Raw genomic sequence first — 27,807 nt, forward strand, 5'->3', positions numbered from 1 at the left:
TGGAGCCCTACGGGCAGGTGAATGGAGCCCTACGGGCGGGTGAATGGAGCCCTACAGGCAGGTGAATGGAGCCCTACGGGGCGGGTGAATGGAGCCCTACGGGGTGGGTGAATGGAGTTCTGCGAGTGGGTGAATGGAGCCCTACGGGCGGGTTAATGGAGCCCTACGGGCGGGTTAATGGAGCCCTACGGGCGGGTGAATGGAGCCCTACGGGCGGGTGAATGGAGCCTTACGGGTGGGCGAATGGAGCCCTACAGGCGGATGACTGGAGCCCTGTGAGCCGGGAATGGAGCCCTACAGTCAGGTGAATGGAGCCCTACGGGTGGGTGAATGGAGCCCTACAGGCGGTTGAATGGAGCCTTATGGGCGGGTGAGAGGAGCCCTACAGGCGGATGAATCGAGCCCTGTGAGCAAGGAATGGAGCCCTACAGTCAGGTGAATGTAGCCCTACGGGCGGGTGAATGGAGCCCTGCGAGTAAGGTGAATGGAGCCCTGCGAGTAAGGTGAATGGAGCCCTGCGAGTAAGGTGAATGGAGCCTTATGGGCGGGTGAATGGAGCCCTACAGGTAGATGAATCGAGCCCTGTGAGCAAGGAATGGAGCCCTACAGTCAGGTGAATGTAGCCCTACGGGCGGGTGAATGGAGCCCTGCGAGTAAGGTGAATGGAGCCCTGCGAGTAAGGTGAATGGAGCCCTACGGGCGGGTGAATGGAGCCCTGCGAGTAAGGTGAATGGAACCCTACGGGCGGGTGAATGGAGCCCTGCGAGTAAGGTGAATGGAACCCTACGGGCGGGTGAATGGAGCCCTGCGAGTAAGGTGAATGGAGCCCTACGGGCGGGTGAATGGAGCCCTGCGAGTAAGGTGAATGGAACCCTACAGGCGGGTGAATGGAGCCCTGCGAGTAAGGTGAATGGAACCCTACAGGCGGGTGAATGGAGCCCTGCGAGTAAGGTGAATGGAGCCCTACGGGCGGTTGAATGGAGCCTTATGGGCGGGTGAATGGAGCCCTACAGGCAGATGAATCGAACCCTGCGAGCAGGGAATGGAGCCCTACGGGCAGGTGAATGGATCTCTGCGAGTAAGGTGAATGGAGCCAAAATGAATATGATTTCGAAAATCTCATTCACACGTTATTATTACCTTTGTAATTTTTGGTCTATTGTGATTTTCAATTCTTTCAGTTTTTACTCAAGTTTTTTCCCATTCAAAATGACTTAGCATCAACAAAAACCACATCAAAAAGTGCGTCATTTTTGTTGTGGTTTTTCGACTTTAGACTGCATTTTTCATGCAGTAAAATACTCCTAAAAATGCCACATGTGAACATACAACTTACTGAATGACAGTCTAATGCAGAGATGTGGGGCTGGGCCCTGAATGCGCCCATAAGTCCGGACCTTGGAGTAATTATTACCTGCGGCTTCACTTTGTCCATTAGGACACCCTTATGAGCGGCGGCTGCTGTCACTGCTGAGAAAAGGATTGAATCCCTTGTAAAAGCGCTTTTCTGGATGAGAACATCACATTCTTTACTTCGAATATACAGAATCAGCACCGAGATCAACCCACTTCCTATCTCATGATGCCCTCCATGCTTTACACTGCTGTTTTGCTAGGTCTCAGAATGAGTTAACTGAGAATCGATCAGTGAGCACTTATAAATAAAAGCGAAAACAAGAACATATAAAGGCTCATGCGAATCGGTCCGAGCAAAGATTGGTTTGCACGGACATTAACATGAACCCTAAAAGCCAAACAGAGCAAAGATTTTATTGAAACCCAATTGAAAAAAAGATTTTTAGTCCCCAATACATGCATTTACTGGTAAGTAAGAAAATGCCCACTTTATCCAGGTCCCTTGGGCAGGTAGTCACTAAACCTTCAGAATGTCATTATCTGCCCGGAGTTTAGCCTTGTGTGGACATGCCCATGTTAGAATTGGGTATTCCTGCTTTAGTAATATAAGGAATCCTAAACGACCCAGTGATGAGTCCATTGGCACATTGAGCAGATGGAGCCTGGTGACAGTACACATGGGCAGTGAAGCGAGGGTCCTGTCCTTCAGCCTCATCTACACCATGTCCATGGACCCCCTGCCGAAAAACCCATGTTCCGGATCTGTCTCAGTAATATTATTGTATGGTTTTTATAAAGGCATGTTTTTATAAAGCTGAACCCCGGTGGCATAACGAGATGCTCGTGGTTTAGTGGCCCCAAATCTGTGCTTTGTGGACTTTTATTATAAATACGTGGTTTCAAGAACAGGACTATCTGATATCCACTGCCGTACTAATAGTTGTAGTAATTTGATAGATTCTATAGAAAGGGAGTATGGGGTAATGTAGGCCTGACAACAGGGCATGCAGATGGTAAAAGTCCCGAGTTTGGATGTTCCGATTTCCTGGATGGCTACTTGTGAAGGTCTTGGTACATTTCTCTCCGCCTGTTCACCCTTGACTGTTACAGAGTATCAGATTGTCACAGTCTGTTCTTTTTTCAGACAATGTCATGAGGTGGAAGGATAGACGTCGAAATTGTTTGTCATAGACAGCACAATGGATGAAATCCCGGTGAAGGTGGCAGTGCGAATCCGTCCTCTGTTATCCAAGGAGATTCTTCATAATCACCAAGTATGTGTGAGACTTGTCCCCAACACCCAGCAGATCATCATCGGAAAGGACAGAGTCTTCACTTTTGACCACGTCTTTGGGAAAAGCTCCACCCAAGATGACGTCTACGACTCCTGCATTAAACCACTTTTGGTGTCTTTAATTGAAGGCTACAATGCCACCGTTTTTGCCTATGGACAAACTGGATCTGGAAAAACGTATACAATTGGTGGAGGCCATGTTGGTATGTTAAAAGATCTTACTTGTTTTCTAGGTTACTTTGGGTTGGCGAGTTTATGTCAGGTACCAGAATTCATTGAGGAGTAAGGAAGAGTTGCGCATAGGTGAAAAGGTATTTCTATCGCTGGCATTTGTAGGGTACCCAACTTATGGACTCCAGGTCTTATGTGACCCCTTATGTTTCCGCATGGCAATGAGTGACGTATAGTGTGGACCTTCAGCATAAGATCTACCTAAGGTACATTGGTGAGATTCTCCCTGTTCCTGGGCTGGCACGTGCAGTCTGTTGGGGACCCGTGGTGTCATTGAGGACACACAACCGATGTAAAATGTCAGTCTTCATCTCTCTCCTTTTTTTTTTTTTTGGTGTTGTGAAGGTAAATGGTAACGGCACCATCTGTTATGACTTGTTTGGCGATCTGCCCTGTTGTAGCATGTCGGACACCATATGTAGAGGTGACAACAGGATGTAGCTATACATTTTGACATCACCTCTTAAAGTGGTTGCCCACTCAAATGCCAAGTGTGCTAAAGGGGAGCTATACTGTTTGCATACTCACTCGGCCACTCCGCAGGTCAGGAGTGGCCACAGGGCTCAGGTCACTGGTGGTCAGTCATGTCATCACTCCATGCTCGGAAGACATTTTTCTGGTCCTCCGGTCAGTAATCTCTTTAAGGCTAAATTCACATATTGCTTATTTCTAACATTTTTTTTTTTTGCGTGCAGAAAATCCGCAGCATAATACAGTATCGGCTAAGTAGATGACGTTTCAACAAATTTCACCTACACTTTCCCAATATTTTCTGCTTATAAATTGAACTAATATGGGGGATGGGATTTGCAGTAGGTCAGTTTTTGTGTGGATCCAGCTTAGGCCGGTTTCACATTAGCGTTGCGGGCGGCTGTGGACTTCCTCCGTGAAGCCCCGCCCTCGGCCGCACCTCCGCCGCTAGCTCCGCCTACTTCTGCATTCGGCGTGCATGCGGCCTGCGTGCCTATCTTTAACCCCTTTCTGCCATTGGACGTACTATTTCATCCATGTGGGGTGGGCCCTAATTTCCAAGGACGGAATAGTACGTCCAGAGCGATCAGCTGCGCTCACGGGGGGAGCGCGGCCGATTGCGGCCGGGTGTCAGCTGACTATCGCAGCTGACATCCGGCACTATGTGCCAGGAGCTGTCACGGACCGCCCCCGGCACATTAACCCCCGACACACTGCGATCAAACATAATCGCAGTGTTCCGGCGGTATAGGGAAGCATCGTGCAGGGAGGGGGCTCCCTGCGGGCTTTCCTGAGACCCCCGGAGCAACGCGATGTGATCGCGTTGCTCCGAGGGTCTCCTACCTCCTTCCTCCCTGCAGCAGGCCAGGATACAAAATGCCGCAGCATCCGGGTCCTGCAGGGAGGGAGGTGGCTTCACAGCGCCTACTCAGAGCAGGTGCCGGGAAGCCTCACTGCTGTGCATGTCAGATCGCTGATCTGACACAGTGCACAGCAAAGTGTCAGATCAGTGATCTTACACTATAACATGATGACCCCCCCCCTGGGGCAATGTTATAGTGTAAAAAAAATATTCAAAAAAAAGAAAGAAATGTCCAGCTTCACCGAGTCCGTAAGAAAGCGATTTCTTTATTAACAAACTTTAAACATGGAGGATACAGACTTCAGCACAACCATATGGGTAAGAATCTCAACGCGTTTCTGGAGACTAGGCTCCCTTAATCATGACCATGATTTTTTGGATCTTGCACGCCTGGACACAGCGGGTCCGTGCTCCCGAGGTTTGGTTGCTGAATCACGGGTGAGCTGGTTTATGTTCCTTCTAAAAAAAAAATATTCACATGTGTATAAAAAAAATTCCTAAAAAATATATATATATATTGTTTCTATAAATACATTTCTTTATCTAAATAAAAAAAAAGTACACATATTTAGTGTCGCCGCGTCCGTAATGACCCGACCTATAAAACTGTCCCACTAGTTAACCCCTTCAGTGAACACCGTAAAAAAAAAAAAAAAACGAGGCAAAAAACAACACTTTATTATCATACCTCCAAACAAAAAGTGGAATAACACGCAATCAAAAAAATGGATATAAATAACCATGGTACCGCTGAAAACGTCATCTTGTCCTGCAAAAAATGAGCCGCCATACAGCGTCATCAAAGAAAAAATAAAAAAGTTATAGTCCTCAGAATAAAGCGATGCAAAAATAATTATTTTTTCTATAAAATAGTTTTTATCGTATAAAAGCGCCAAAACATAAAAAAATGATATAAATGAGGTATTGCTGTAATCGTACTGACCTGAAGAATAAAACTGCTTTATCCATTTTCCCAAACGCGGAACGGTATAAACGCCTCCCCCAAAAGAAATTCATGAATAGCTGGTTTTTGCTAATTCTGCCTCACAAAAATCGGAATAAAAAGCGATCAAAAAATGTCACGTGCCCGAAAATGTTACCAATAAAAACGTCAACTCTTCCCGCAAAAAACAAGACCTCATATGACTCTGTGGACCCAAATATGGAAAAATTATAGCTCTTAAAATGTGGTAACGCAAAAAATATTTTTTTGCAATAAAAAGCGTCTTTCAGTGTGTGATGGCTGCCAATCATAAAAATCCGCTAAAAAACCCGCTATAAAAGTAAATCAAACCTCCATTCATCCCCCCTTAGTTAGGGAAAAAAAATGTATTTATTTCCATTTTTCCATTAGGGTTAGGGCTAGGGTTAGGTCAAGGGCTAGGGTTAGGGTTGGGGCTAAAGTTAGGGTTAGGGTTTGGATTACATTTACGGTTGGGAATAGGGTTGGGATTAGGGTTAGGGGTGTGTCAGGGTTAGGGGTATGGTTAGGGTTACCGTTGGGAATAGGGTTAGGGGTGTGTTTGGATTAGGGTTTCAGTTATAATTGGGGGGTTTCCACTGTTTAGGCACATCAGGGGCTCTCCAAACGCGACATGGCGTCAGATCTCAATTCCAGCCAATTCTGCGTTGAAAAAGTAAAACAGTGCTCCTTCCCTTCCGTGCTCTCCCGTGCGCCTAAACAGGGGTTTACCCCAACATATGGGGTATCAGCGTACTCAGGACACGTTGATTGGGTAACAACTTTTGGGGTCCAATTTCTCCTGTTACCCTTGGGAAAATACAAAACTGGGGGCTAAAAAATAATTTTAGTGGAAAAAAAAAAGATTTGTTATTTTCACGGCTCTGCGTTATAAACTGTAGTGAAACACTTGGGGGTTCAAAGTTCTCAGAACACATCTAGATAAGTTCCTTGGGGGGTCTAGTTTCCAATATGGGGTCACTTGTGGGGGGTTTCTACTGTTTAGGTACATTAAGGGCTCTGCAAACGCAATGTGACGCCTGCAGACCAATCTCAGGGTACCGTCACACAGTGGCATTTTGATCGCTACGACGGCACGATCCGTGACGCTCCAGCATCGTAACAATATCGCTCCAGCGTCGTAGACTGCTGTCACACTTTGCAATGTACGACGCTGGAGCGATAATTTCATGACGTATGTGCGATGTAGAAGCCGTTGGTTACTACGCGCACATCGTATACAATATCGTGCACACCTTTGTTACACCATGCGATCATGCCGCCACAGCGGGACACTAGACGACGAAAGAAAGTTTCAAACGATCTGCTACGACGTACGATTCTCAGCGGGGTCCCTGATCGCAGGAGCGTGTCAGACACAGCGAGATCGCTGGAACGTCACGGATATATCGCTGGAACGTCACAAATCGTTCCGTCGTAGCGATCAAAATGCCACTGTGTGACGGTACCCTAAGTCTGCATTCCAAATGACGCTCCTTCCCTTCTGAGCTCCGCCATGCGCTCAAACGGTGGTTTCCCCCACATATGGGGTATCAGCGTACTCAGGACAAATTGGACAACAACTTATGGGGTCCAATTTGAACTGTTGCCCTTGGAAAAATACAAAACTGGGGGGTAAATATAATTTTTGTGGGAAAAAAAGAATTTTTATTTTCACGGCTCTGCGTTATAAACTGTAGTGAAACACTTGGGGGTTCAAAGCTCTCACAACACATCTAGATGAGTTCCTTAGGGGGTCTACTTTCCAAAATGGTGTCACTTGTGGGGGGGTTTCAATGTTTAGGCACATCAGTGGCTCTCTAAACGCAACATGGCGTCCCATCTCAATTCCAGTCAATTTTGCATTGAAAAGTGAGACGGCGCTCCTCCCTTCTGAGCTCTGCCATGCGCCCAAACAGTAGTTTACCCCCACATATGGGGTATCAGCGTACTCAGGACAAATTGTACAACAACTTTTGGGGTCCAATTTCTTCTCTTACCTTTGGGAAAATAAAAAATTGGGGCGAAAAGATAATTTTTGTAAAAAAAATATGATTTTTTATTTTTACGGCTCTGCATTATAAACTTCTGTAAAGCCCTTGGTGGGTCAAAGTGCTCACCACACATCTAGCTAAGTTCCTTAGGGGGTCTAGTTTCCAAAATGGTGTCACTTGCGGGGGGTGTCAATATTTAGGCACATCAGTGGCTCTCCAAACGCAACATGGCGTCCCATCTCAATTCCTGTCAGTTTTGCATTGAAAAGTCAGACGACGCTCCTTCCTTTCCGAGCTCTCCCATGCGCTCAAACAGTGGTTTACCCCCACATATGGGGTATCAGCGTACTCAGGACAAGTTGTACAACTACTTTTGGGGTCCATTTTCTCCTGTTACCCTTGGTAAAATAAAACAAATTGGAGCTGAAGTAAATTTTTTGTGAAAAAAAAGTTAAATGTTCATTTTTATTTAAACATTCCAAAAATTCCTGTGAAACACCTGAAGGGTTAATAAACTTCTTGAATGTGGTTTTGAGCACCTTGAGGGGTGCAGTTTTTAGAATGGTGTCACACTTGGGTATTTTCTATCATATAGACCCCTCAAAATAACTTCAAATGAGATGTGGTCCCTAAAAAAAATGGTGTTGTAAAAATGAGAAATTGCTGGTCAACTTTTAACCCTTATAACTCCCTAACAAAAAAAAAATTTGGTTCCATAATTGTGCTGATGTAAAGTAGACATGTGGGAAATGTTACTTATTAAGTATTTTGTGTGACATATCTCTGTGATTTAATTGCATAAAAATTCAGAGTTGGAAAATTGCAAAATTTTCAATATTTTCACCAAATTTCCATTTTTTTCATAAATATCAAAGAAATTTTACCACTATCATGAAGTACAATATGTCACGAGAAAACATTGTCAGAATCACCGGAATCCGTTGAAGCGTTCCAGAGTTATAACCTCATAAATGGACAGTGGTCAGAATTGTAAAAATTGGCCTGGTCATTAACATGCAAACCACCCTTGGGGGTAAAGGGGTTAACATTAGGTACGCAGGTCGTGCCGCTGTATGCGGATGCTTCCGCATGCATCATTTTGACGATGCGGCGACCAGCGTAGAATGCAGCTTGTAGCAATTTTTTTTTCTCCGCATCGTCAAAACGACGCATGCGGAAGCATCCGCATACAGCGGCACAACCTGCGTACCTAATGTTAAAGATAGGTACGCAGGCCGCATGCAGAAGTAGGTGGAGCTAGCGACAGAGGTGCGGCCGAGGGCGGGGCTTCTCAGAGGAAGTCCGCAGCCCTCTGCAGCTCCTCAAAACGCTAGTGTGAAACTAGCTTAAGATTTCACCATTTGTAATGGAAACGTTTACAGATCCGCAGCAAATTCACTTGTAATATGCTCAGATTTAGCTGTAGATACACTGCGGAAAAGATCTGACCTAAATATGCAACTTTTGAACTTAGCACTTCCTTGCAGCCTCAGCCCTGCATGACATGGCTGATAACAGAAAACAATAGATTCTATTTATTGGCACATCAAGTAAAAACGGGATATGACCTTTGGACTGGCGTTTTTTACAGTTACCATGGCTGCAGATGGCATTTTTTTTGGTGGGGAATCTATCAAATAAAGGCAAGATTATTACAGAATCAATATTACAGTTAATTCTCCTGCTAGCCAAAATGGCACATAAAATATTGTAAAGTCATGGCCAAAATTTTTGAGAATGACACCAAAATTATATTTTCACATGATCTGCTGCCCTCTGGTTTTTATTAGTGTTTGTCTGATGTTTATATCACATACAGAAATATCATTGCAATCATATTATGAGTACTAATAGGTTATATTGAGAGTTAGAATGAGTTAATGCAGCAAGTCAATATTTGCAGTGTTGACCCTTCTACTTCAAGACCTCTGCAATTCTCCCTGGCATGCTCTCAATCAACTTCTGGACCAAATCCTGACTGATAGCAGTCCATTCTTGCATAATCAATGCTTGTACTTTGCCAGAATTTGTTGGTTTTTATTTGTCCACCCGTCTCTTGATGATTGACCACAAGTTCTCAATGGGATTAAGATCTGGGGAGTTTCCAGGCCATGGACCCAAAATCTCTGTTTTGTTCCATGAGCCACTGAGTTATCACCTTTGCTTTATGGCAAGGTGCTCCATCATGCTGGAAAGGGCATTGTTGGGCGCCAAACTGCTCTTGGACGGTTGGGAGAAGTTGCTCTTGGAGGACATTCTGGTACCATTCTTTATTCATGGCTGTGTTTTTAGGCAAGACTGTGAGTTAGCCGATTCCCTTGGCTGAGAAGCAACCTCACACATGAATGGTTTCAGGATGCTTTACAGTTGGCATGAGACAAGACTGGTGGTATCGCTCACCTCTTCTTCTCCGAATAAGCTGTTTTCCAGATGTCCCAAACAATCGAAAAGGGGATTCATCAGAGAAAATGACTTTGCCCCAGTCCTCAGCAGTCCACTCCCTGTACCTTTTGCAGAATATCAGTCGGTCCCTGATGTTTTTTCTAGAGAGAAGAGGCTTCTTTGCTGCCCTCCTTGAAACCAGGCCTTGCTCAAAGAGTCTCCGCCTCACAGTGCGTGCAGAAACACTCACACCAGCCTGCTGCCATTCCTGAGCAAGCTCGGCACTGCTGGTAACATACATAGTAACATAGTTAGTAAGGCCGAAAAAAGACATTTGTCCATCCAGTTCAGCCTATACTCCATCATAATAAATCCCCAGATCTACGTCCTTCTACAGAACCTAATTGTATGATACAATATTGTTCTGCTCCAGGAAGACATCCAGGCCTCTCTTGAACCCCTCCACTGAGTTCGCCATCACCACCTCCTCAGGCAAGCAATTCCAGATTCTCACTGCCCTAACAGTAAAGAATCCTCTTCTATGTTGGTGGAAAAACCTTCTCTCCTCCAGACGCAAAGAATGCCCCCTTGTGCCCGTCACCTTCCTTGGTATAAACAGATTCTCAGCGAGATATTTGTATTGTCCCCTTATATACTTATACATGGTTATTAGATCGCCCCTCAGTCGTCTTTTCTCTAGTAGCCTTCCACGACAGCCACCAGGAGGTTGTCTCCATTCCCTAATGGGGGACAGGAAGCACAAGAGGTTAAAAACCCCTCCCACCTCCCATTAACCAGTGTCTTTCCTGTCCCCCATGGGGCATGGAGAGGTTCCTGGTGCGCTGCTGCGGCGGCTCTAAGCAGAGTACCTGTATTAATTTTCTTGCCGGGCACTTAAGGTCGGGCCCCCCGCGGCTTCCTCCTGCGCTGTGCCTCCCGTCTCCTCGGGATTCTGGGACCGCATTCCCCGGCCTCCTGCGTCCTCTTGCGGGGATTAAGCTGGTCGGGGTGCCCGCCGGAGGCCTCCCTGAGCTCTCCGGCGTTTCCCCCTCCAGCGCACGCTGTTCGGCGACCCGGAAGTCAGGTGACGCTCCACTTCCGGGTCGGCGCTCCTGTGCAGGAGCGATACAGGCCAAAGAGATGGATTACCGAACGGCGTGCGAGGCACGCTGCATCCTCGCACGCCTGCCTGGGACTCCGGAGGGGGAGGGGCGGCTAATTGCCACGCGCTGGTGCAGGCTTATTTTCTACATAAGCTGCGAAGACGTCTCAGGTAAGCTGCTGTAAGCATGGATGCGTCTTGCCTTCAGCTGCAGAGCCCAGCGCTCCCCAAGCCCTAGTAAGTACGGCAGAGGGGGTCCCATTTAAAGGCACATTTTTCAATATACCTTTTCTTACACGGCTTCCTCTCTCTCATTGCAGGGAGTCAAGCCTGGCCCTAAAAACATTACCAAGCGCAAATGTGCCACCTGTAATGTAAAAATGCCACCAGATTGGGAGAAAAAGTTATGCCAACCTTGTACAGATAAAATCGTCAGAGCGGAACACCCTTCTTTGATTGATGAAATTCGCTCCTTGGTTAGGCAGGAGGTTCAAACCTCTTTGGCCACACTCGCCCCACCTCCACCGCCACCACCATCCTCACCATCACTCCCTAAAAAGAGGAAAATCCAGGAGTACTCTGAGTCAGAGTCTGAGGGGTCTTATACGTCTTCCTCTGTCAAATGGGAAGATGCGTTACCCCGTAAATCTGCGGAAATTAGGAAATACCTTTTTTCCTCTGAATATATTGAGGAATTGGTATCTGCAGTGAGGAACACTATGGGGCTAAAAGAGGAATCAGTTCCTCAGTCTATACAAGACGAACTGTTCGGCATACATACTGAAAAACAACCCGGGTTCCCCGTCCATAAAAGCATAATTGATATGATTAATAATGAATGGGAATTGCCTGAGAAACGGCTAACAACGCCTCCAGACTTTAAGCATCGGTTCCCTCTTGAGAAGGACCTAATAAAATGGGACATTCCAAAAATTGATGTCCAGGTGGCTAGAGTGGCTAAAAAGACGGCTCTGCCGTTCGAGGATTCCTCCCAATTAAAAGACCCCTTGGATAGGAAGATTGAGAGCCTTCTCAAAAAATCCTGGGAAACGTCTACCTCAGCCCTCAGATATAATATAGCATCCACCTGCGTGGCCCGCTCTCTCTTCCGTTGGATACAAGAGTTAGAAAGCCACATCTCTCAGGGTACCCCAAGAGAGGAGGTACTGGACTCTTTGCCTATCTTACACAGGGCAACAGGTTTCCTTGCAGATGCCTCACTGGAATCTATCCGGGTGGCCGCCAGATCCTTGGTCCAGACAAATTCAGCCAGAAGAGCTCTCTGGTTAAAGATGTGGAGCGGAGACGTTACGTCAAAAATAAAACTGTGTTCTATTCCCTTTAAGGGTGACTACGTGTACGGCTCCTCCATTTGAGCCATTATCATCTTGTTCCTCGCAACTTCTGTCCTACAAGACGGCCTTCTTGGTTGCAATTTCTACCGCAAGAAGAGTAGGGGAAATACAAGCCCTTTCAATAAGAGAGCCTTATCTTACCATAAGAGATGATTCCATTGTGTTCCGTCCAGATCCTTGTTTCCTACCGAAAGTAGTGTCAGAATTTCATCGATCACAGGATATAGTCCTCCCATCGTTCTGTCACAATCCTTCAAATCCGGAAGAACACAGATTCCATACTTTGGATGTACGACGTATAGTGTTATATTACTTAGAACATACTAAATCATTTAGAATTGACAAAAATCTCTTCGTTCATCTTTCTGGCAGAAACAAAGGCAAGAAGGTAGCGAAGAGTACCATTGCCAACTGGATAAAAAAGGCCATTTCTGAAGCATACTCAACTCAGAATATTGCTGTTCCTGCGGGCCTAAAAGCCCATTCCACCAGATCTACTTCTGTCTCTTGGGCTGAAAGGGCTGGCGCTTCATCGGAGCAGATTTGCAGGGCAGCAACATGGTCTTCCCTACACACTTTTACTAAGCATTATAGATTGGACTTCTGGTCCAATCGGGATCTTGCTTTTGGCCGAAAGGTTCTTCAAGCTGTGGTCCCTCCCTAAATACAGAATTGGTTGGCATTCCTCCTGGTGGCTGTCGTGGAAGGCTACTAGAGAAAATAGAATTATTCTTACCGTTAATTCGGTTTCTAAGAGCCTTCCACGACAGCATTAATTCCCTCCCGATGTTCTTGGATATTTTTCTGAGAACCTAAAGGTAACCGGTGCTATGAGTTCTGTTGTAAGTCACTGGTTAATGGGAGATGGGAGGGGTTTTTAACCTCTTGTGCTTCCTGTCCCCCATTAGGGAATGGAGACAACCTCCTGGTGGCTGTCGTGGAAGGCTCCTAGAAACCGAATTAACGGTAAGAATAATTCTATTTTTTCTAGACTAAATAATCCTAATTTCGCTAATCTATCTGGGTATTGTAGTTCTCCCATCCCCTTTATTCATTTTGTTGCCCTCCTTTGTACTCTCTCTAGTTCTATTATATCCTTCCTGAGCACCGGTGCCCAAAACTGGACACAGTACTCCATGTGCGGTCTAACTAGGGATTTGTACAGAGGCAGTATAATGCTCTCATCATGTGTATCCAGACCTCTTTTAATGCACCCCATGATCCTGTTTGCCTTGGCAGCTGCTGCCTGGCACTGGCTGCTCCAGGTAAGTTTATCATTAACTAGGATCCCCAAGTCCTTCTCCCTGTCAGATTTACCCAGTGGTTTCCCATTCAGTGTGTAATGGTGATATTGATTCCTTCTTCCCATGTGTATAATCTTACATTTATCATTGTTAAACCTCATCTGCCACCTTTCAGCCCAAGTTTCCAACTTATCCAGATCCATCTGTAGCAGGATACTATCTTCTCTTGTATTAACTGCTTTACATAGTTTTGTATCATCTGCAAATATCGATATTTTACTGTGTAAACCTTCTACCAGATCATTAATGAATATGTTGAAGAGAACAGGTCCCAATACTGACCCCTGCGGTACCCCACTGGTCACAGCGACCCAGTTAGAGACTATACCATTTATAACCACCCTCTGCTTTCTATCACTAAGCCAGTTACTAACCCATTTACACACATTTTCCCCCAGACCAAGCATTCTCATTTTGTGTACCAACCTCTTGTGCGGCACGGTATCAAACGCTTTGGAAAAATCGAGATATACCACGTCCAATGACTCACCGTGGTCCAGCCTATAGCTTACCTCTTCATAAAAACTGATTAGATTGGTTTGACAGGAGCGATTTCTCATAAACCCATGCTGATATGGAGTTAAACAGTTATTCTCATTGAGATAATCCAGAATAACATCTCTCAGAAACCCTTCAAATATTTTACCAACAATAGAGGTTAGACTTACTGGCCTATAATTTCCAGGTTCACTTTTAGAGCCCTTTTTGAATATTGGCACCACATTTGCTATGCGCCAATCCTGCGGAACAGACCCTGTCGCTATAGAGTCCCTAAAAATAAGAAATAATGGTTTATCTATTACATTACTTAGTTCTCTTAGTACTCGTGGGTGTATGCCATCTGGACCCGGAGATTTATCTATTTTAATCTTATTTAGCCGGTTTCGCACCTCTTCTTGGGTTAGATTGGTGACCCTTAATATAGGGTTTTCATTGTTTCTTGGGATTTCACCTAGCATTTCATTTTCCACCGTGAATACCGTGGAGAAGAAGGTGTTTAATATGTTAGCTTTTTCCTCGTCATCTACAACCATTCTTTCCTCACTATTTTTTAAGGGGCCTACATTTTCAGTTTTTATTCTTTTACTATTGATATAGTTGAAGAACAGTTTGGGATTAGTTTTACTCTCCTTAGCAATGTGCTTCTCTGTTTCCTTTTTGGCAGCTTTAATTAGTTTTTTAGATAAAGTATTTTTCTCCCTATAGTTTTTTAGAGCTTCAATGGTGCCATCCTGCTTTAGTAGTGCAAATGCTTTCTTTTTACTGTTAATTGCCTGTCTTACTTCTTTGTTTAGCCACATTGGGTTTTTCCTATTTCTAGTCCTTTTATTCCCACAAGGTATAAACCGCTTACACTGCCTATTTAGGATGTTCTTAAACATTTCCCATTTATTATCTGTATTCTTATTTCTGAGGATATTGTCCCAGTCTACCAGATTAAGGGCATCTCTAAGCTGGTCAAACTTTGCCTTCCTAAAGTTCAGTGTTTTTGTGACTCCCTGACAAGTCCCCCTAGTGAAAGACAGGTGAAACTGTACAATATTGTGGTCGCTATTTCCTAGATGCCCGACCACCTGCAGATTTGTTATTCTGTCAGGTCTATTAGATAGTATTAGGTCTAAAAGTGCTGCTCCTCTGGTTGGATTCTGCACCAATTGTGAAAGATAATTTTTCTTGGTTATTAGCAGAAACCTATTGCCTTTATGGGTTTCACAGGTTTCTGTTTCCCAGTTAATATCCGGGTAGTTAAAGTCCCCCATAACCAGGACCTCATTATGGGTTGCAGCTTCATCTATCTGCTTTAGAAGTAGACTTTCCATGGTTTCTGTTATATTTGGGGGTTTGTAACAGACCCCAATGAGAATTTTGTTACCATTTTTCCCTCCATGAATTTCGACCCATATGGACTCGACATCCTCATTTCCTTCGCTAATATCCTCCCTTAAAGTGGACTTTAGACAAGACTTTACATAGAGACAAACCCCTCCTCCTCTCTGATTTTTACGATCCTTTCTAAACAGACTGTAACCCTGTAAGTTAACTGCCCAGTCATAGCTTTCATCTAACCATGTCTCGGTTATTCCCACTATGTCAAAGTTACCTGTAGATATTTCTGCTTCTAGTTCTTCCATCTTGTTTGTCAGGCTTCTGGCGTTTGCGAGCATGCAGTTTAGAGGATTTTGTTTTGTTCCAATCTCCTCGCTGTGGATTGTTTTAGAAATGTTCTTACCTCCCTTCTGAGTATGTTTTCCTGGATCTTCTTTGTTCAAGTCTAATGTTTTTCTTCCCGTCCCCTCTTCTTCTAGTTTAACGCCCTCCTGATGAGTGTAGCGAGTCTTCTGGCGAATGTGTGTTTCCCAGGTTTGTTGAGGTGTAGTCCGTCTCTGGCGAGGAGTCCATCGTACAAGTAATTCACACCGTGGTCCAGGAATCCGAATCCTTGTTGTCTGCACCATCGTCTTAGCCAGTTGTTTGCATCAAGGATCCTGTTCCATCTCCTGGTGCCATGCCCGTCTACTGGAAGGATAGAAGAAAAAACTACCTGTGCATCCAGTTCCTTTACTTTCTTCCCCAACTCTTCTGGTAGTCTGATCCCGCAGCTGAAACCGTTTTAAGATACGGTCCTGGCGCTTGCTGGTCTTTCTTGGGCGCCCTGGAGCCTTTTTGACAACAATGGAAGCTCTCTCCTTGAAGTTCTTGATGATGCGATAGATTGTTGACTGAGGTGCAATCTTTGTAGCTGCGATACTCTTCCCCGTTAGGCCATTTTTGTGCAGTGCAATGATGGCTGCATGTGTTTCTTTAAGTCCCCGTCTCACATAGTGAGATCGCTAGCGAGATCGCTGCTGAGTCACAAGTTTTGTGACGCAACAGCGATCTTAGTAGCGATCTCGCTATGTGTGACACGTAGCAGCGATCAGGCCCCTGCTGTGAGATCGCTGGTCGTGTCGGAATGGCCTGGACCATTTTTTGATCGTTGAGGTCCCGCTGGGTAACACACATCGCTGTGTTTGACACCTTACCAACGACCTCGTTGACAGGACGTCCCATTGAATCATCATGAAATAGCATCGTTCTACAGGTCGCTACAGGTCGCCACATCGCTGCTGCGTCGTTGGGGAGATCGCACTGTGTGACATCTCATCAGCGACCACATAGCGACGCAGCAACGATCCCTGACAGGTCGTATCGTTGTCGGGATCGCTTAAGCGTCGCTATGTGTGACGGGGCATTTAGAGATAACCATGGTTAACTGAAGAGAAACAATGATACCAAGCACCAGCCTCCTTTTAAAGTGTCCAGTGATGTCATTCTTACATAATCATGACTGATTGATCGCCAGCCCTGTCCTCATCAACACCCACACCTGTGTTAATGGATCAATCACTAAAACGATGTTAGTTGCTCCTTTTAAGGCAGGACTGCAATGATGTTGAAATGTGTTTTGGGGGTTAAAGTTCATTTTCTGGGCAAATATTGACTTTGCAAGTACAGTAATTGCTGTTAAGCTGATCACTCTGACATTCAGGAGTATATGCAAATTGCAATTAGAAAAAATGAAGCAGTAGACTTTGGAAAAATTAATATTTGTCTCATTCTCAAAATTTTTGTCCATGACTGTAGTACTCAAAGAATACAGTGGACTCATGAGGAGAGTGCGCCGACACGGGTGTCATTTACTGTGTATTTTGAATACCGTGGACTCCTAAACTATGTCCACTGTACTCCTTGTGGGCTATTTGGGCTGTTGGCAGAAGAGAAATAGGCAGTCCTTACAAGTGGCCTAGATTGGCGTTAACTCTTACCTATTGGTAATTCTTATGGTGGGTTTCTTTACATTGTTAATGTTCTTTCATGTAGCCTTGAATAATGAAAATGTATCAGACGTTTATATTTCTGTGTCACTGACCTTCATGTAACAAGCATTTCACTGCATTTATAGCCTCTGTTGCTGAGGAAGAGAAGGGTATTATACCACGTGCCATTCAGGAACTTTTTCACACAATCTCTGAAAATCACAACATCGACTTCACCGTTAAAGTTTCGTACATAGAAGTATACAAGGAAGATCTGCGGGACCTCCTGGAGCTCGAAACAAATGTAAAAGATATGCACATCCGGGAAGATGAAAAGGGAAACACAGGTGGTTTATAAGTAAATGAATAATATGTAAAAGGAAATTATAATACAATGCTCCTTGTACACAGTGTGCTCCTCGTACACAGTGTGCTCCTCGTACACACTGTGCTCCTCGTACACACTGTGCTCCTCGTACACACTGCTCCTCGTACACACTGTGCTCCTCGTACACACTGTGCTCCTCGTACACACTGTGCTCCTCGTACACACTGTGCTCCTCGTACACACTGTGCTCCTCGTACACACTGTGCTCCTCGTACACACTGTGCTCCTCGTACACACTGTGCTCCTCGTACACACTGTGCTCCTCGTACACACTGTGCTCCTCGTACACACTGCTTCTCGTACGGTGTGCTCTTTGTACACGGGGCTTTTTGTACACGGGGCTTTTTGTACACGGGGCTCCTTGAACACGGGGCTCCTTGAACACGGGGCTCTTTGAACACGGGGCTCTTTGAACACGGGGCTCTTTGAACACGGGGCTCTTTGAACACGGGGCTCTTTGAACACGGGGCTCTTTGAACACGGGGCTTTTTGAACACGGGGCTCCTTGTACATAGTGCTCCTAGAAAGTGCTCCTTGTACACAGTGCTTCTTCTACATAGTGCTCTTTTTACACAGTTCTCCTTTTACATAGTTCTCCTTTTACACAGTGCTCCTTTTAGTTACTACAATATCACGAATCAGGTCCCCAAACCAGGAGGGTAAAAGGTTCCCAGTGATACTTTTTTACTTTCTCCTAGGAGCAGCAACATGCGAAAAAGAAGAGAACTATGTTTTTCCCTAGTGTGCAGTCATTGTGGGGAGCTATCATCTGGAGAAGTTAGACTGGCTGGTGCAGCTCCATTCTTGGTTGTTGTCCTGCAGACCAAGTTCATCAAAAGCCACATCTAGCATATGCTCAGTGGAGTGAGATCTTCTGGTCTTGGCTTCATCTGCACACCACACCTGTGCTCGTGCCACAGTAGATGGCTTGTGATAACATGCCCATCCTGTGAGATGATACCAAGGAGGAAGATTGTCCATCATGACTTCTCCGGAAAACATCACCACCCCTTTGACTGTATATGGACTTAGGAATACTGGTCTTTATCTTCACCAGAAATGAAAAGGGCTTCATTGGGAACTTATTACCATTCTGGATGGTGGCTGTTTGGGGGGCCTAATTTAGGTTTTGTTTATTTTTTTTCTGAGATGACCATTGTAAGTTCCCAATTATAATATTTCTCTTGTGATCTCAGAAGAAAACTTTAAAATTGAATATAGTTTTCAATTTTGTTTTTTTTTATTCTTTTGGTATACAGCTTTGGTTTGATGTAAATCCTACAATTAGACAAGCTCCATTTGCAATGTCTAAAAGGAGTAAGGTTTCATTGATACAGTTGCATGTGAAAGTATTCACCCACTGGCTTTTTAACTATTTTGTTACCATAGAACCTGTGTTTAAATATTTTTGTAATCCGGTTTGTGTGTGATGCATAAGCACTAAATAGTCTAAGTTGGTGAAGTGAGAAAAAAATAGGCAATACATTTATGGGATCAAATAACTAAAAATTGGTATATGCATATGTATGCATCCCTTTTTTGCTATAGAGCCCTACAAATTTCTGGTGCAAGCAGTTACTTCATAAGTCACATGCTTAGTGGAAGGAAGTCCACCAGTGTACAATCCAAGTGCCACATGGTCTGTCAGAATATACACACCTTTTCTGAAGGGCCACAGAGGCTGCAACACCGTTAAGCAAGAGGCACCACTAACCAAACAACACCATGAAGACCAAGGAGATCTCTAAACAAGTCAGGAACAACGTACAAATCAGGTTTGGGTTATTAAAAAAAATATATATATATATATATGTATATTAACAATCCCAATCTCTGATCATGCCCCGGAGCACCATCAAATCAAGTATCATCAAATGGAAAGGGCATGGTACCACAACAAACCTTTCCAGAGAGGGCAGCCCAGCAAAACTCATATCCCAGGCAAGGAGGGCATTAACCAGAGAGGCAGCACAGAGACCAAAGGTAACCTTGAGGGAGCTGCAGAGTTCCCAAGCAGAGACTGGATTATCTATCCCTATGACCACAATAAGCTGTATGCTTCATAGAGGTGGACTTTATGGAAGAGTAGGCTTAAAAAAGTCTTTACTTATATGTAAAAATTGTTTGGCTCGTTTTGAGTTTCCCAAAAGAAGTGTGGGATTCCCCCCAAATGTATGTAGGAAGGTTCTGTAGTCAGATGCGACCAAAATTGAACTTTTTTGGCAACCAAGGTAAACGTCTGGCGCCAAACCAACACAGCTCATCACCAAAAGAACAGCATGCCCACAGCGAAACATGGTGGCAGCATCATGTTGTTGGAATGTTTTTCGGCAGCAGGGACAGGAAAAATGTTCCGAGTCGAGGGGAAAATGGAAGGTGCAAAATACAGCGATATTCCTGAACAAAACCTGTTTCAGTTTGACAGTGATTTGAAACTGTGACAGAGGTTCACCTGCCATCAACACAATAACCGGAAGCATTTTGCTAGAGCAACACTCGAGTGGTTTAGGGGAAAACGTATAAATATTTTGCAGTGGTGTAGCCAAAGCCCAGACCTTAATCCAGTTAATCTGTGGTCAGACTTAAAGATTGCTGCTACTTACCAGCAGAAACCATCTAACTTGAAGGAGCTGGAGCAGTTTTGCCTTGAGGAATAGGCAAAAACCCAAGTGACAAAATGTGGAAATCTTGTCGAGACTTATCCAAACTGACTTACAGCTGTAATTGCCCCAAAAGGCGGCTCTACAAAGTACTGACTTTAGGGGGTTGAATAGTTCCGCAGACTGAAGTTTTCAGTTATTTGTTGATTGCTTCACAATAAAAAAAGAAAGCCAAATGTTCTCAGTTGTAAGCATGTTCTTTACATGAACTGATGCATACTTTTTAAAAAAAGCACTGTGAAATTCCAGGTTAAGGTAGCAAAACATAAAATATAACAAGGAGGGTTTTGAATACTTTCGAAAGCCACTGTATCTCTCCTTTATATTTATTTGATTTTCCTCATTATACTTTTTTGTGTATATGATTATTATTTTTTTTTAATTATCTTTTATCCTGTTCTCTCCAGTTATTGTTGGTGCCAAGGAATGCCAAGTTGAAAGTGCAGATGAGGTCATGAGCCTTCTAGATGCTGGCAGTGCTGTCCGCCACACTAGCACCACTCAGATGAATGAGCGCTCCAGCCGCTCTCATGCCATCTTTACCATAAGTATAAGCCAACAAAGGGATGCCAATAATGGCGATACAGAAAATGGATCCAAGATGTTGGTCCAGATGATTTCTTCAAAATTTCATTTTGTAGACTTGGCAGGTTCAGAAAGAGTCACCAAAACGGGGAACACTGGAGAGAGATTTAAAGAGTCCATCCAAATTAACAGCGGCTTGCTTGCTCTTGGGAATGTAATAAGTGCACTTGCAGATCCAAAAAGAAAAAATGCACATGTTCCTTACAGGGATGCTAAGATTACACGTATTCTTAAAGACTCCCTAGGTGGGAATGCCAAAACAGTCATGATTACTTGCATTAGTCCTTCTACTTCTGACTTTGATGAATCTTTGAATTCCCTTAAGTACTCCAACCGGGCCAGGAATATCAAAAACAAGCCAATTGTAAATTATAACCCTGACTGGGATAGAATTGATGAAATGGAGCTGGAGATAAAGGCGCTTCGGGAAGCTTTGCAAAACCAGCAGAGCAGTAGGGTAAGTCGAATCAGTCAAGCGTCACAAGACTGGAGCCAGGACAAGTCCAGAATTCGGGTTCTGGAAGAGCAGCTTGCCCAGTATCAGCTGGAATGCTTTAACCATCGAGTATGTACAGAAGAAGCTTTGGAGCTGCTAAATGAATTTAAGGATATTTCTGGTCTTAAAAAATCCCAAAAGGACAGACTTCAGAGTTGGCTGGTCATGACAGGGGAATTAAGAAGTAATGTCACTGCTATGTCTGGAACTGTCGGTGCAGATGTTGGAAGCCGAGAGGAGCCGTATCACATCACCATACTACAGCTAAAAAGGGAACTGAAGAAATGTCAGGTATTGTATCGCAGATCTATTTAGATTGAATACAATGAGGCCAAGAATGACAGCCCTTACTTTCTACACTTTCTCCGTTGCCTTGGACCATATTGACTTTTACACAATCACATAGTCTCAAATCTTGTTTAGTTTTTAGAGTGTATTCTCAAAAATTATAACATCGCTAGAAAACTTCTTGGTGACAACCAATATGGACATTGTTACAGGTCTCTAAGGGGTTTCTTTGGGACTCCTATAACCGCAAATCGGCTTGAAAGCATTTTCCCAAATAAGACGTTTACCAAATATTAACAGAATAGGCGATACATGTCCAATCACTGGGACCTCCACCAAAGCCCACTGCAGCTTTTCTCTTCAATGTGGTCTGGATTGAATGCAGCTGAAAGACCCCTTTGATTGCCTATAGGACTGACAGGGATATAGCACTCAGCTTTCTTCGTCAGTCCCATAGATAGACACTAAGTTGCCCTGCAGCAGCCATTTGCTTCTTTTGGTCCTAACTGCAGTGAGGAAGAACATGACCTTACTTTTAGGCTGTTGTCACACTAGCAGTATTTGGTGAGTATTTTACATCAGTATTTGTAAGCCAAAACCAGGAGTGGGTGATAAATACAGAAGTGGTGATGTGTTTCTGTTATACTTTTCCTCTAATTGTTCCACTCCTGGTTTTGGCTTACACATACTGATGTAAAATACTGACGAAATAGTGCTAGTGTGACGGCAGCCGTACTGATAATGCTCTTTAAAGGGAACCTGTCACCCCGTTTTTTGAGATTGAGCTATAAATACTGTTAAATAGGGCCTGCGCTGTGTGTTCCTATAGTGTATGTAGTGTACCCCGATTCCCCACCTATGCTGAGAAATAACTTACCAAAGTCGCCGTTTTCGCCTGTCAATCAGGCTGGTCAGGTCGGGAGGGCGTGGTGACATCGCTGGTTCTTCCTCAGCTTTACGTTGGTGGCGTAGTGGCGTAGTGGTGAACAAGCAGCGCGCGATCTGCGCTGCAATCCCTTGCATCGGTGGGGGCGGCCATCTTCCTGGGGCCGCGCGTGCGCAGATCGAGTGCTCTGCTGCACGGGGCTTCAGGAAAATGGCCGCGGGATGCCGCGCGTGCGCATTAGAGATCGCGGCGGCCATTTTCCCAAAGCCGAGTTTGCATCTCGGCTTTGGGAAAATGGCCGCCGCGATCTCTAATGCGCACGCGCGGCATCCCGCGGCCATTTTCCTGAAGCCCCGTGCAGCAGAGCACTCGATCTGCGCACGCGCGGCCCCAGGAAGATGGCCGCCCCCACCGATGCAAGGGATTGCAGCGCAGATCGCGCGCTGCTTGTTCACCACTACGCCACTACGCCACCAACGTAAAGCTGAGGAAGAACCAGCGATGTCACCACGCCCTCCCGACCTGACCAGCCTGATTGACAGGCGAAAACGGCGACTTTGGTAAGTTATTTCTCAGCATAGGTGGGGAATCGGGGTACACTACATACACTATAGGAACACACAGCGCAGGCCCTATTTAACAGTATTTATAGCTCAATCTCAAAAAACGGGGTGACAGGTTCCCTTTAATACTGTTTAATTGCTGTTCATTCAAGGATGCTCTTGCAGCTGATGAAGAGGTGTTTGCCAGCAAGGAGGTGGAGATGAAGGAGTTACAAGAGAACATTCAGTCTTTGCTAGAAGAAAACCAGCATTACCAGAAATCTTTAGAGGAGGCCGAGCACATCAAGACTCTACAGGTACGGCACTTTGTTGCCCATTTCTCTCATTCAGAATATTGTGGTTACATGACATGACTGTTTTTCCTTAAAACAATATAGATTTTATAATTCGCAGTCATTTCAAGATACTTTTTATTTTGCCCTTCATGCATCTTTAACCTCCTAATGCTATATGATGGATGTATCGCTGGAGCAGGAGAGCCTGAAGAAACTTAATCCCAAAAACCCCCTGGAACAGGTGAAACCTACCCATAAATCTGTAACCAATATTTACGGAACTGTTTTTCTACAGACAGATAAACTTGTGGAACAACAAATCCATATTGATGAGCTGAAGTACCAGGTTGAAGGTTTTTCACAGAAGCAGTCGCCACAGGGTCCATTAAAGAAGCAAATGATAACCTCTAGGAGACCTCACAGTGTTCCACTAAATCATCAAATACAGATGTTGTCTTCTAGCATGAGGACGTCGAGTGAGCAGTCAGAGCCCAGGAAGGTATGGATAAGGGTGACATACAGGACCGCTCAGTCATTTGCTTTTATTATAAAGAAGATAACTTGTTTTCACTGGACATCACCAATCCGTGGCAGAATGGGGAAGCTTTTATCCCAGTTAGAATGGAGTGTCAGTACGTTCATTCATTCCCTATAGGGCTGCAGAGCACTGCACTTGGGGTTTTTCAGCAACCCCGTAGAGAATAAATGGAATAGTAGTAAGGTATATTGCTGCTGCATTTTGTAATAGGGATAAAAGTGCCCTATTTGCTATATATAAATTTGCTATTCTGAGGTGATACATTATTTTCACCAGAAAACTCCTTTTGAGGGAACCTGTCATCAGTTTTTCCCAATATAAAGTACTGTCAACACCTTTACCGCCCATTTTACAGTAATTTAGGAAGGTGTATATTAGTCTTTACCCCCTTCTGCACAGCCCCCAAAATATCTTTTATAATGCCTCCATACGTTGTGGTCCGGTCTGATGGGCATCTCGGTCTTAATCCAGCGCTGTCCTCCTGCCCTGCTTCATGTGGATGGCATGTCCTACATCATCCAGATTGTCTCCACTTCGCATTCCTGCACAGGCGCACTTCCCTCTGCCCTCAGCAGGGCAGAGCAAAGTACTGTAATGCGCATGTGTCAGGAGAGGCCAAAGAGCGCCGATAACCCACAAGTAAAGCCGGCACAAGTGCACTACATCGCTGTGCTCTGACCTCAGATGAGCAGCGAGAAGTACACCTGCGCAGGAGCGCGATTTTGGGACACTGTGTGGATGATGTAGGACACATCATCCACACGAAGCCGTGCAGGAGTACAGTGTTTGTGATCAGAGTGGAAGCGTCGTATCAAGATTAGAGGCTTCGATCAGACCGGACCGCGCTGTATGGGAGCATTATAAAAGAAATATTTGGGGCTGTGCAGAGGGGGGTTTACAACTCATATAGATCTTCCTGGAATACTGTAAAACAAGCGGTGACGGTGGTGTCAGTACTTTTATATTGGTAAAACCTGATGACAGGTTCCCTTTAAGGAAGACCCAGCAGATCTCCTGACATGTCCGTTTTAGTAAATACCTGTATTCTTCATTAAATAACATTTATTGCTATAACTCTGCATTGTATCACTCCTCTGTTGTTCCTACCAGAACTGGATGGAGAAATTGCTACTTGAGGTGTGACACTGTCCAGTTAAGGTACCGTCACACTTAGCGACGCTGCAGCGATACCGACAACGATCCGGATCGCTGCAGCGTCGCTGTTTGGTCGCTGGAGAGCTGTCACACAGACAGCTCTCCAGCGACCAACGATGCCGGTAACCAGGGTAAACATCGGGTAACTAAGCGCAGGGCCGCGCTTAGTAACCCGATGTTTACCCTGGTTACCATCCTAAAAGTAAAAAAAAACAAACAGTACATACTTACCTACAGCCGTCTGTCCTCCAGCGCTGTGCTCTGCTCTCCTCCTGTACTGTCTGTGTGAGAACAGCGGCCGGAAAGCAGAGCGGTGACGTCACCGCTCTGCTTTCCGGCTGATCGGCGCTCACAGCCAGTACAGGAGGAGAGCAGAGCACAGCACTGGAGGACAGACGGCTGTAGGTAAGTATGTAGTGTTTTTTTTTTTTTTTACTTTTTAGGATGGTAACCAGGGTAAACCGGGTTACTAAGCGCGGCCCTGCGCTTAGTTACCCGATGTTTACCCTGGTTACCAGTGAAGACATCGCTGAATCGGTGTCACACACGCCGATTCAGCGATGTCTGCGGGGAGTCCAGCGACCAAATAAAGTTCTGGACTTTCTTCCCCGACCAGCGACAGCACAGCAGGGGCCTGATCGCTGCTGCCTGTCACACTGGACGATATCGCTAGCGAGGACGCTGCAACGTCACGGATCGCTAGCGATATCGTCTAGTGTGACGGTACCTTTAGGGTGGCAGACTGTGAAGCGATACATTTTTGGCACCTCCTACTGATTGGTAATGCCAAGATGGTAATTTATTTGTATTGTTTTTTAGGAGGAATAACAGAGGAATAGTAGCGGAAAAGAAAAGACTCTCCAGCACTGTTATTTCATGGGGACTTTAGCTTTATATTTAGACAGACATGACAAGACTGATGGTGGGCCCTCTTTATATTGGGCAGTTTCTCATACAAGGGGGTCTGTAAATAACTGTAAGGCTGTGTGCACACATTGCGGTTTTTTCGCGGGTTTTCCCGATAAAAACGCTATAAAATCGCCAAAAAAAAACACATACAATAAGCATCCCATCATTTAGAATGAATTTCGCATGTTTTGTGCACATGATGCGTTTTTTTCTGCGAAAAAAACGCATTGCGGTAAAAACCGCAGCATGTTCATTAATTTTGCGGTTTTTTTTGCGGATTTCCCACTACAAAATGCATTGGGAAATGTCCGGAAAAAAACGCGGCAAAACCGCATGCAGATTTCTTGCAGAAAATGTCTGGTTTTTCTCAGGAATTTTCTGCGAGAAATCCTGAACGTGTGCACATAGCCTAACGCCGGTGTGTTTGTACCTCATTTCCCCGGCGTTACTCTGCATGTCTGTGCTTTTACCCTTTGCCCCTTTCCCCCTAATCAGCTGGGATACTGTTGTCTGTTATCTGTATAGATGCTGCTCGGTTCCCTGCTCTGCTGCGTAGCCGTACATGTGTTGTAATGTCTTTACTCCGCTGCACAACCAGCCTCGTCTTCCGTCCCTGGCTGTCATTGTGGAAGCTATCCGCGGGTTGCGAGTTCCTCTGCTGCTGGTGCATGACTTGCCAAAGACATTACAACACATGTACGGCAATGCAGCAGAGCAGGGAACAGTTACCTTTTGGTTCCATTCTAGGTGCGCACCAGTCCGCCATCATACTCCTTGGAACGAGTGGTCGCAGGCTTTCGAACACGTAGCCAGATTCTTCTAGATTTAATAGAAGAACAAGATGAAGTTTCACATGAAAAGTTTTCGGACCACAGTGATGAGGAAATAGAGAAGCCAAATAAAAACCTGAAGAGTAATCCTCCAAAATCTCCATTTAGGTGATGAACTGACTGGAAATTCTAGCTTTGTTAAATCTATGTATCATTTCTACAGGAGGTTAAAAAATGATCAAGCACGTGCGCTCAGCAGTGTATGGGATCCCTATAGAAATGTATAAATAGAGCATGCGCAGCCACTTCTCCATCCAGAACCACGCAACAGGACCCCATTCTTGAGATGGATGCAGTTTTTCAACAGTGGTACCTGCTTCCTTGAGACATTCATGACTTGCTCTGCCATGTTCCAGAGTGGGCAAGCCATTTAAGCATCCCACAGTAGGTACAGTATGGCTGTCCTGCCATGCAAAGAGCAGGAGAAGCTGTAAGGGGTTGTCCACCTTTCGGGCATTTTTTTTCTTAAATGCATATTTTTGTGGCTAAAATTAATTTCTGCAATTTAGTTTCAATAAAAATGTAAAAGCTTCCTTTTATAGGCTCATTGTGTCCCTGCACAATAAACTTTAATGTGGTCTGTGGTCAAGAATCAGCTGAAAGCTCAAAAACCGCTAGACGCTCTTCCATTGGATCGTCAGGATGAGCTCACTGATGGTTTCTCAGGTAACCTATTCTGCAGCCAGCAATTAAACGGTGCAACACAGATGCTATAAAAGACACATTTTTGCAAAAATATTAATGAAACCCAATTACAAAACTGATTTTTAGCCAAAAAAACATGCATTTAACTAAGAGGAAATAAAATGTCCCCAAAGGTGGACAACCCCTGTAATCTTTCCTCACAAAACTATATCATGTTTCTCAGATCCTACTTTATACTATGTGGCCCACAGACAGTGCTGTGTGTACACCTTGACAGGTTCCCTTTTATTTCTTGTCTCAAGGATTTTCTTATTATTATTATACATTTTTATAGCGCCATTTATTCCATGGTGCTTTACATGTGAAAAGGGGGCAAATATAGACAAATACATTAAACATGAGCAAAAAACAAGGCACACAGGTACATAAGGAGGGAGGACCCTGCCCGCGAGGGCTCACAGTCTGCAGGGGATGGGTGAG

The 27,807-nt window shown here is 44.8% G+C and overlaps 1 protein-coding gene across 1 annotated transcript in view; it reads left to right on the forward strand.

The window, feature by feature from the left end:
* Positions 1 to 27,807, forward strand: part of KIF27 (kinesin family member 27) — a 110,550-nt gene that overhangs the window by 2,548 nt on the left and 80,195 nt on the right. Inside the window, exons 2-7 of the mRNA XM_069762724.1 lie at positions 2,501 to 2,853; positions 17,256 to 17,456; positions 20,565 to 21,529; positions 23,128 to 23,271; positions 23,546 to 23,749; positions 26,600 to 26,790. Of these exons, the coding sequence (XP_069618825.1) occupies positions 2,556 to 2,853; positions 17,256 to 17,456; positions 20,565 to 21,529; positions 23,128 to 23,271; positions 23,546 to 23,749; positions 26,600 to 26,790 (2,003 nt within the window). The 5' untranslated portion in view covers positions 2,501 to 2,555. The remainder of the gene's footprint in view (positions 1 to 2,500; positions 2,854 to 17,255; positions 17,457 to 20,564; positions 21,530 to 23,127; positions 23,272 to 23,545; positions 23,750 to 26,599; positions 26,791 to 27,807) is intronic.

The sequence above is a fragment of the Ranitomeya imitator genome, chromosome 1, assembly GCF_032444005.1.
Source record: "Ranitomeya imitator isolate aRanImi1 chromosome 1, aRanImi1.pri, whole genome shotgun sequence".
Classification (NCBI taxonomy): Eukaryota; Metazoa; Chordata; class Amphibia; order Anura; family Dendrobatidae; genus Ranitomeya; species Ranitomeya imitator.